Raw genomic sequence first — 11,202 nt, 5'->3', positions numbered from 1 at the left:
TTTCTACTTCTGTAAAAGTTCCATAGGCCATCTGTGGTTTATAAAATAATTAACATATGGGTTGTCAAAATTGTTTGAGATTATTTTCAGATGCCATCATTCGGGTAGCTTGGGCTGTTAACTGTCAAGCTTAACCCTCTCATCCCTTTATGCATAATACAAACTGATGTTCCAATTTGTTTGGTAAAAATTTTCCCAGCTTCAGAAAGTAATAATAAAAATACACGTCATTTTAACCATTTTATTTGGTCTGAATGTGTCATTAAATTATTGATTATGCCAATCATAGCATGATTTTTTTTACAAGACTTGATTTTCCACGGCACTTTTGATCTGATTCGGCTGGAGGCGATAGAGTCCATTCAGCTCAGTTTCAGCTCCCGCTGCTGTCACGCTAGAAGAAGCAGAAAAAGTTATGACGTCACGCTCGGGTCTGTTTTGGGGAAGGGGTGGAAGATGGCGGCGTCCAAGGTGAAGCAGGACATGCCTCCTCCGGGAGGTTATGGTCCCGTTGATTACAAGAGAAATCTCCCGAAAAGGGGACTCTCTGGTTAGTATACTAATTACATTTGTATTGCGTTAAGTTTAAAAGTTCTGAGTAGATCGGTTTATAGTCAGACCTGTGAAACAAGGGACGCTAGCTAGCTAGCTAATATCTTGCCAAGTTTAATCATTTGTGTGATATTGTTTATTGTAAAACAAAAAAAATAGTTGTTCCCCTGTTTGTTATCCCAGTACTGTATTTTCTTCACAAATGACGACCGACGTAGCACCACAAAGATACAATTCAATTACGTAATTATATGTGTAGCACAGACAGGGTTTGGAGATTATTATCTTGCTGATATAAATTGCTGACAGTGAATATTCTCATTTTCAGGGTATAGCATGCTCGCCATTGGAGTCGGTGTCATGTGTTTCGGTTATTGGAGACTCTTCAAATGGAACAGGGAGCGGAGGTAAGAATTGCCACAATGGAGTTAATGTCACTGTCATTGATTCATTGTACCAATTCATATCATTGAGATGGATTTATTGTTGGTTAATGACCTGCTGATATTTTCTGCTGGTGTGTTGTAGGCGGTTGCAGATTGAGGAGCTGGAAGCAAGGATAGCTCTTCTGCCTTTGCTGCAAGCAGAGCAGGACCGGAGGTAAGATAAGCACCAACATTGACACACACACAATCAAATGCTACTTCAACCGGGGTAAAGGTGATTTACCAATTTTGTCCATGAATAATCCGTTGTTTTAGGAACTCTGAATTTGTTTTCCCACTAGGCAACTACGGATGCTGCGGGAGAATCTGGAGGAGGAAGCAGTCGTAATGAAAGATGTCCCCGGCTGGAAGGTAAAGACAGACGCTTGGTTTCATTTCAGTCTAGACAGACAGATGTTTGTTTTATTTGTCAATTGTCATGAAGCTGCAGATGGTTGTTTTTCTAAATGTTCTAGAATAAGCACTAAAATGGAAGCAAATAACTCTGCAATGCTGCTCGTTCTACAGTGATGAATACAAAGCTCCTCGTTTGTATGTATTTAGGTGGGCGAGAATGTCTTCCACACAGAACGCTGGGTGGCCCCCCTCACAGAGGAGCTGTTTAACCTTCGACCCCGGGAAGAGCTTCTACACAAGCGCTTTGGCTTCCTGTGGTACGTGTAGACGCCCCGCAGTCCAACCGTGTCACTACAGTAAACCTCGGCTACTATACCAGCCACAGCCACTACCCTGTTAACCTGAGTCCACAATTCAACACAGCTTGTAAATGTTCTATATTAAAGTGTTATTTTCTGTATCCCATACTGGTTCTGTCTGTTTTATATAATTACTGAAGGCATATTACAGGTTAAACAGGATCTTGAATGTATTCTGTTCGATATCCTACATATGGTTGTGTCATCAGGTTCAAGCAATTGTTGTTTTCACCTCGGCGCAAATTCATTTGCATAACAATGATAGTGTCTATCCAACATTTAAGCACATTTTCAAAGCACATAACCACATGGAGGAAGACCCAGCAATAGAAAAGGAAAACATTTTGTATTTCGGGCAATGTGTAAATTGCCTTTATTAACAATGGGTGTCTGTGCAGCCCCACACACTGCCTTCCAGCCCACATGGGCGGAGTGATTCTGTTGAGCGGTGCCAGACATTGGCTTCTCTTCAGACTCCTTTGAGCCTTTTTGGGGAATTTCAACCAAATAAACGTGTTTCCAATTTAGCCTGCTATTCAGTCATTGTTGTGTAAAGAATATTAAGGTGTGGAAGTGTGTGTGTGTTGGGTAAACCACCCTGTGTGTTAAGCAGCTGCTCCTCATTGTGCTGGCACCTGTAACAACAGGAGGCCTGACTGGGCAGCGGCCAGTAGAGGCATGGACCATCTCCAAGCTTATTCAGGAGGGCACAATATAATAGAATGCCCAGCCGCAAGATAGAACTGTGTTGTGTAGAACCGACTCTGTCATGTGGAGGAGAATCTCTGATCTAAGGTCATTTGTGCATGTTATTTCCTTATGGTTAAGATTGGGGCAGGATAAGATTATCCTAGATCTGCTCATGTTTCCCCTAAATTTTGTCCCATTCAACAAAGAAAGCGGCCAGCACTGGTCACTGCACCCAGACTATGTTCAACATTCACACTGAAAGAATGAAAACCGTGACTTGCCCTTTCCTTCAGTTATTTTCAACGTCTCGCTGTCTCCAGATGACGTACCTCTGTCTTCTGTTGGAAACACTGCTTCATTATGTATGTGCAGATAAAGGAGTGAGAGGCATCAATGCTGTGATTATCTGTTCAGTTCATCAGTGGGGGCTCGAAGATTGGTAACTAAGTCCCTGCATCTGACACACACCCACACACCCCTCCCAGCTGCTTTGCTTTCCAGCTGTTTGTTTGTGTGTGTGTGTTACCCCTTGCTTTAGTTGGACTGAGCTGTTGACTTTGAACCAATCAGATTCACCCACGGTAAGTCCTGGAAGGGCATTAACACTCAGACAGGATGTGTGCATCACTGTGAGTTTGAGAGACTAAGAGAAGGGAGCTAGACAAAATACCAATTTGCTCCAGAGTTACAATTTGCTCCCCCCATCACACATTCTGAAGATGGACTACAGCTGTTCTAACCTAGAAACACCCAGAGAGCCTCTCCGCTACCTCAGGTGAGAATGAACACTGTCACACTCACTCACTCATTTTTAAGGCATTGTTGTCAATGGGTGATTGTTTTTTCATGAGTAGTGTTTTAGGAAACCCATCTACTTTGTCCCACAAAAAGTCTTAACGTGTTTACCTATTTGTATGATTTGCTCTTAATCTCTCATACTTGCAACAGGAATGTGAGAAAATATGTTTCTTATATTATGTTAATATTCTACATTCCAGAAATAGTGACTGAGAAATGTGTTAGGTTGATTGTGGTGGTATGTTATGAATAATCCCACTATGTGACATTTTGGAGGATTATTGTGGCCCCATAGGGATTAGGAAAGGGATTGGGAGGTCTTTACCTGCTTTTAGATGTGCTCTTTTAAATCAGACCAATCTAATAAAAATGTAGTATACTGAACAAAAATATAAACGCAACATGTAAAGTGTTGGTCCTATGTTTCATGAGCTGAAATACAAGATTCCAGAAATGTTCCATAAATACTAAAAGCTTCTCTCTCAAATTTGGTGCACAAATGTGTTTACATCCCTGTTAGTGAGCATTTCTCCTTTGCCAAGATAATCCATCCACCTGACAGGTGTGGCATATCAAGACGCTGATTAAACAGCATGATCATTACACAGGTGCAGCTTGTGCTGGGACAATAAAAGGCCACTCTAAAATGTGCAGATGTCTCAAGTTTTGACGGAGAGTGCAATTGGCATGCTAACTGCAGGAAGGTCCACCAGAGCTGTTGCCAGAGAATGTAATGTTCATTTCTCTACCATAAGCCTCCTCAAACGTCATTTTAGAGATTTTGGCAGTACGTCCAACCGGCCTCACAACCGCAGACCACGTCTAACCACGCCAGCCCACTCCACATCTGGCTTCTTCACCTGCGGGATCGTCTGAGACCAGCCACCTGGACCGCTGATGAAACTGTGGGTTTGCACAACCGAAGAATTTCTGCACAAACTGTCAGAAACCGTCGCAGGGAAGCTCATCTGCGTGCTCGTCATCCTCACCAGGGTCTTGACCTGACTGCAGTTCGGCGTCGTAACCGACTTCACGGATGAATCCCGGTTTCAACTGTACCGGGCAGATGGCAGACAGCGTGTATGGCATCGTGTGGGCAAGCGGTTTGCTGATGTTAACGTTATGAACAGAGTGCCCCATGGTGGTGGGGTTATGGTATGGGCAGGCATAAACTACAGACATCGAACACAATTGCATTTTATCAATGGCAATTTGAATGCACAGAGATACCATGATCCTGAGGCCCATTGTCGTGCCATTCATCCGCCGCCATCACCTCATGTTTCAGCATGTTTCATAATGCACAGCCCCATGTCGCAAGGATCTGTACACAATTCCTGGAAGCTGAAAATGTCCCAGTTCTTCCATGGCCTGCATACTCACCCTTCATGTCACCCATTGAGCATGTTTGGGATGCTCTGGATAGAAGTGTACGACAGCATGTTCCAGTTCCCGCCAATATCCAGCAACTTCGCCCAGCCATTGTAGAGGAGTGGGACAACATTCAACAGCCTGATCAACTCTATGCGAAAGAAATGTGTCGCACTGCATGAGATACTGACTGGTTTTCTGATCAACGCCCCTACTTTTTTTTTTTAAGCTATCTGTGACCAACAGATGCATTTCTGTATTTCCAGTCAGGTGAAATCCATAGATTAGGGCCTAATTAATTTATTTCAATTGACTGATTTCCTTATATGAACTCAGTAAAATCTTTTTAATTGTTGCATGTTACGTTTATATTTTTCTTCAGTGTAGTATTTACAAAGTATATTTTTTCTCACAGAATACCTAAAAGAGCAAGTTTAGTGCAACATCAGAGACAAGGAACAGAAAAGAGGAAGAAACCAGTTGCAGCAGTCCAGCCCCCCACTCCCCCTTGTTTCCCCTACCCACCACAGGCTTCCAATCTGAGGCAAAGAGGCAGTGCTAGATACCCCCCAGAATCACTCATTCATTATGGATATATATGCTGTGTATTAGAGCAGGATTCCCTGAAAGTTCAGCTCCTTACTTCCTGATCTCACACGGGGTGGCCATTGATTAGACAGCAGTGATATTATACCACCCCCACTCAGAGTTTTACCTCTTAAAGGACACTTAAGTGTTCTCTCTCTATCTCTCCATCTGTTTCTCCTGATCTCTCTCTCTTTCTCCCTCAGTAATGAGGAGGCTGCAGCCTTGGAGGCAGAGTTGCTGGGAGAGTATGGCTTTGGACCGCAGCAGCTGATGGAGATCTGGGGCCATGCCTGTGCCATCGCTATCACCAAGGTCTGTGCTCTCTTTTTCTTACCTTAAGGGTAGTTTTGAGTTAGGCAATCGAATGACATGATATACAACTTCTCTTTCCCTGTGTGAAGGGCTTCCCCCTGAGTTCCCTCAAGAGGCATCCTACAGTGTTGGTGATCTGTGGTCCCAGTCAGAACGGCTGTATTGGTCTGGCCTGCGCCCGCCACTTACGTATGTTTGTGAGTAACCTGCCAGCGCACTGCATTTGATTTTTGGAACTAACTAAATGGCACTTCCTTGACACCCAGTCTCTCTTCCCTTCCACCTATCTCTGTCAGGACTATATGCCCACGGTGTACTACCCCAAGCGCTCTACTCTGGCCCTGCACCAGGACTTTACAGTACAGTGTGAGAAAACGGACATCCCTTTCCTCTCATATCTCCCCGCAGAGGTAAGGGAACTACTATGAATCAACCAACGCTAACCAAGGTTCATTTGTATATTGTGGCCGTCTGGCCGCCATGATATTGGAAAAAGAAACGAGACACTCTAAAATGTGGAATGTTCACACAACGGTTTTGTTGTGAATGGTGAATGCCATTCTACTGGTTAGTGGTCTGACTGACATGTGTTTGTCTTTTCCTACAGGTGCAGCTGATAAACAATGCGTATAACCTGGTGGTGGATGCCATCATGGGGCCGGAGACGGAGCCGTCTGATATCAGTGAGCCCTACAGCAGCATCCTGCTCACCCTCAGACACATCCGTATCCCCATCGCCAGCGTGGACATCCCCTCAGGTGACCACACCAAACCTACACACACCTGGCTGACAGCATCTACCTGCAGGGTTACCAGGGGCTAAAAACCTATCCAAGTGTAGTGTTATAGGGTTGGACTGATACCATGGACTTGTCTGATGATGCCGTGATGTGTTATTTTACTGCCAGTATCAGATAAACTCAAAAATCATATGATAATGTTGGATAAATTAATTGATGACCTCATCTGTGTGATTTCAGGGTGGGACGAGGAGGAAGGGGCCAACGTCGACTGTATAAACCCGACAGCGCTCATCTCCCTCATGGCACCAAAGAAGTGTGCCGTCGGTTTCAGTGGGACACATTACCTGGTGGGACGCACCCTGCCCTATGACATCCAGAGGAAGTATAAGCTCAATGCGCCAGACTACCATGGCACAGACTGTCTGGTTGAGCTGGGGTAAACAAACAGATGCGCTGTTTTTCAAGGGTTTGAACTAAGCCCTGTTCAAATATTTAGAAGTGTAGGCCTATCCTTCCTTCATCCTTGAGGTTATCTACTGAGAGAAGAAGGATGCCTTATTTGTAATGAGGATATGTAGCAGATATCTCTTTCTTAGTGTAACAAGGAAGTAAAGCTTTCTGTATATTAATAATCTCAGAAAACCAGTCAGATTGACCCGCAAGGTTCTAAACCTTGAGGAAGTTTGCACAGCTGTATAAGATATGTAACATGGTGTTAAGTTTGCCAAAATGAGCTGTTAATAATTTGTCCATTTTCATGTTTGTTTGCCAAAATAAACATGAGCTGTAAATCATTTGTCAATGTTCATGTTTTTGGTTTAGTGAAGAAAATAGTTGTTGAACATAAATAAAACAAACAAAAGTATGTGTAGTGTGGTATCGACACTGATACTAAGCACCATCTCTTGTAGTTGTGCAAGGCACTTAACGCCCCACAAAGTAGAACACCTGTTAGGTAACTGTATCAAACGTGGTCAACCCTCAGTCTGGAGAGCTACTGGGTGTGCAGGCTTTTGATCCAGCTCTGCTCAAACAGAGACAGTTTATCAAGGTCCAATTTAGCAACTAATTTCTAAAATGTTGTTTGTTAGAGGGGGACTGGAATAAAAGCCTGCACACCCAGTAGCTCTCCTGGAAGATGGTTGACCACCCTTGATGTAAAACCTTGCAACATTACAACCAAATACGTTTTATGCCTTTTGAAATAATTTGCTCATTCAATCTATCAATGATCAAATGGGTATGGTAGGTTACTAAAATGTAAATGTTACAACTATTTTTATTCAGTTGAAGCAAGCCCACAAATTTTCTAAAGGAAATGTACCTTTTCTAATTGAGTCATATTTATCTTAGCTACATTTGAAGTGTTTACTTTGCATGCTGACTAGCATCTATTGAGTTGTAATATCCAATACATTGGCTTCCCAAATCAACTGGACGTATCTACAAAACAAATCAAGCCACATAATCCAAAAGAAACATCCAATTTTTTCCCCTAAAATTACTGATCGCAATTCACAAATTATTATTTTGATTCACATTTCAATTCAACGCGATTGAACCGAATCCCAAATAATACAATGGCGAAGTGAATCGTTCATTTCGTCGAAAATAAGTGTTTAAATGAATCGTTCAAAAGTAAATGAGCTTTGTATGGCCTTTGTATCGCGTGTCTGTGGAAAGTTTGGGACACGTCGAAAACATGAATACATTCTAATAATAGCTAAACAGTTAACTAGAGGCTACGTTTTGAATTGGCTACCTAGTTAGTCTGTTCTCTATCATATTTCATAGGCTAGGCCTACCTGCTACTGTAATGTCCGATTGTATCTATCTCCTTGAGCAACAGCTCACACACACATATGCAAGTGATGGCGCTGTCGTCAGCATGCTTCAGTTCGGCTGGCGACTAACGACGTCCGCATGCTTCCCAACCGAAACAGTTTGGAGGTGTTCGTGCATATATTATGACCTTTTGTTACGTTTTTGTTCGTTTTGGACAACAGTGAGGTTGTTCGGGCACACTACATTTTTTATGTAGGCAAGCCGAAGTTCGGGGCCGAAGACGCTGCTTTGTCCGTGATTGGGCAACAGTAGATTTTTCAATAGGGACCCACATTGGAGGTCTCATAATACCCATAAGGCCTTTCGGTCAAACAAGGAAATGGTTACATTCATTTTTTCCCATAGGGAATTTTAGAAACACTTAAAATAAGGGCGGTGTTTGTGTTTCGTGTAGGCTTACCCTGGCGTGACGTTTTGATAACCAGAGGTGGGACCAAGTCACTATTATTCGAGTCACAAGCAAGTCTCAAGGTCAGAGTCTCAAATCGAGTCCCAAGTACAACAGGTCAAGACTCGAGTCAAGTCGAAGTCATGCATTCTAAAAGCAAGTCAAGTCCAGTCACAAGTTGTCTAGTCTAAAAAAAACTTGTTCAACTACAAATCTTTGTCTATTAATTGAGGCCACCTGACAGCCCTTTTCATAAGGACCTTGTAGCAGTCGTAAGGGAATGAAATCAGCAGAAGGCAAGACAGGTTGACGTGCTCAGTGTAGATTTATTTACAGGTCTTGGTGATCCAATGGTGAAGCGCCATATCATACAAAATATACAAGTAGATTTACCAAATATACACGGGCAATAGCCCAAAATAAATAGCCTCCATCAGGCTTAACCTGTCCTACCTGAACGGACACAGGTAGAGGGCAAGACTGCACAGCCTCCCCTTGAGAAACCAAATCGAATCTGTCTGAACAGGAGCTCGAACAGGTAGGCCTGCATAATATCAGAACTTGGTCCCCAGAAACAAACATACAATTACCCAGTTGGCAAATATAACCAATACACTGGTTCTACAATGTAAAAGGCAATTTCCACATCCATTGTTACATTAGTCTTAATCAGACTGAATGATGATTAATGATATTTCAACACCATGCATACATGGAACAATCATTTTCTCTTATTCAACTTTGACTCCAAAGCGTGGAGGGCAGGCCAAGTAGCCTATTTCTATGCACACTGTGGCGCGCACGCTCCTATTACGCACAACCAGAATGACAGAGACATGGGACACAGACACTCGGAACTCTGACATAACCCGTGAAATATGAACAAATGAAACCATACATTGAATTAAATAAACAGAACTTCTACCTTGAGTGATACGAACTTTCACGTGCACTATAAACATCGCGTCCACTCAGAGCAGGGTAACGAATGTGTCTGTAGGCCTATCAAACATGGAACAGAAATGTCTACGTGTTGCAATAAACGGTACCGAGATGTAATGATGAAACGCTAACAATTATTGTCGTATTAGATTGAATATAGATCAACCACATACGGCCTATGCATTTAAACGTGAGAAAGCAACAGCCAGCATTTCAACAAGAGGGAAAAAACGTTTGGAGAACGCATGTGAAGAGCCGCACCTATGGTGCGTCACCGCCACAGTAATAATTCATTTTAACAACAAATTCCAAATGCAAGCTTCATAAATAAATTATTTGTGTTGATTCACAGTTTGCTGGTCCAATCAGAGTGCCGCGTATGCGTTTCACTAGCCAATCTGTTGCAGTTTTTTTTTTCGCAAGGTCGATGCTGTTGCTACGGTCTCTGGCTGAGTGTAGCGTAATCCACGTAGACTGTGCCACAAAATGAGTGTCAAAACGTTACAAAACCTGGCCACTTCATTTCAAGTCATCAGTCTCAAGTCAAAGTCGATTCCCGAGTAGAGGCTCCAAGTCAAGTCATTTTATTTTCAACCAAATCATAAAATTTGTGACTCGAGTCCACAACCCCGTTGATAACCATGTAAATCACAAGGTGACTTTCATCAATATATTCGGCTCTATTTACTCTCATATTCGAAAATGCTAATTAGCATCAAAGTATACATTTACATTATTTAGCAGACGCTCTTATCCAGAGCGACTTAGTTAGTGAGTGCATACATTACTTTTTATACTGCCCCCCCCCCGTGGGAATCGAACCCACAACCCTGGCGTTGCAAACGCCATGCTCTACCAACTGAGCTACATCCCTGCCGGCCATTCCCTCCCCTACCCTGGACGACGCTAGGCCAATTGTGCGCCGCCCCATGGGTCTCCGGCTACGACAGGCGAATATATTGATAACAGTCACCTTGTCCTAGAGAGATACAGTGCTTTCGGTAGGTATTCAGAACCCTTAACTGTTTCCACATTTTACCTTCCAGCCTTATTCTAAAATTGATTTAATAACTTTCCCCCTCATCAATCTACACACAATACCCCATAACGACAAAGCGAAAACAGGTTCTTAGAAATTTTTGCAAATGTATTATTCATTTAAAAAAACTATAATACCTTATTTAGGTAAGTATTCAGACCCTTTGCTATGAGACTCAAAATTGAGCTCAAGTGCATACTGTTTCCACTGATCCTTGAGATGTTTCTACAACTTGGGAGTCCACCTGTGGCGAATTCAATTGATTGGACATGATTTGGAAAGGCACACACACACCTGTCTATATAAAAGGTCCTACAGTTGACAGTGCATGTCACAGCAAAAACCAAGCCATGAGGTTGAAGGAATTGTCCATAGACCTCAGAGACAGGATTGTGTAGAGGCACAGATCTGGGGAAGGGTGCCAAAACATTTCTGCAGCATTGAAGGTCCCCAAGAACATAGTGGCCTCCATCATTCTTAAATGGAAGAAGTTTGGAACCACCAAGACTCTTCCTAGAGCTGGCCACCAGGCCAAACTGAGCAATCCGGGGAGAAGGGCCCTCGTCAGGGAGGTGACCAAGAACCCGATGATCACTCCGACAGAGCTCTAGAGTTCCTCTGTGGAGATGGGAGAAACTTCCAGAAGGACAACCATCTCTGCAGCACTCCACTAATCAGGCCTTTATGGTAGAGTCACTCCTCAGTAAAATGCACTGACAGCCCGCTTTTCCAAAAGGCATTTAACGAACTAAGAAACAAGATCCTCTGGTCTGATGAAACCAAGATTGACCTC

The 11,202-nt window shown here is 43.0% G+C and overlaps 2 protein-coding genes across 2 annotated transcripts; both read left to right on the top strand.

Moving 5' to 3' along the window:
- Nucleotides 1-414: 414 nt before the first annotated feature.
- On the top strand, nt 415-1,799 carry LOC121535489 (NADH dehydrogenase [ubiquinone] 1 alpha subcomplex subunit 13). Its single transcript, XM_041842615.2, has 5 exons — nt 415-550; nt 881-959; nt 1,081-1,152; nt 1,280-1,349; nt 1,542-1,799. Exons 1-5 carry the CDS (start codon nt 457-459, stop codon nt 1,659-1,661), a joined length of 435 nt encoding a protein of 144 aa, XP_041698549.1. The 5' UTR covers nt 415-456; the 3' UTR covers nt 1,662-1,799.
- Nucleotides 1,800-2,995: 1,196 nt separating this feature from the next.
- On the top strand, nt 2,996-6,991 carry LOC121535487 (yjeF N-terminal domain-containing 3). Its single transcript, XM_041842611.2, has 6 exons — nt 2,996-3,158; nt 5,344-5,452; nt 5,542-5,649; nt 5,749-5,862; nt 6,060-6,210; nt 6,433-6,991. Exons 1-6 carry the CDS (start codon nt 3,103-3,105, stop codon nt 6,633-6,635), a joined length of 741 nt encoding a protein of 246 aa, XP_041698545.1. The 5' UTR covers nt 2,996-3,102; the 3' UTR covers nt 6,636-6,991.
- The last annotated feature ends 4,211 nt before the right edge of the window (nt 6,992-11,202 follow it).

Source organism: Coregonus clupeaformis, chromosome 21 (genome assembly GCF_020615455.1).
Source record: "Coregonus clupeaformis isolate EN_2021a chromosome 21, ASM2061545v1, whole genome shotgun sequence".
NCBI lineage: Eukaryota > Metazoa > Chordata > Actinopteri > Salmoniformes > Salmonidae > Coregonus > Coregonus clupeaformis.
This window is presented reverse-complemented; position numbering and strand designations above follow the sequence as displayed.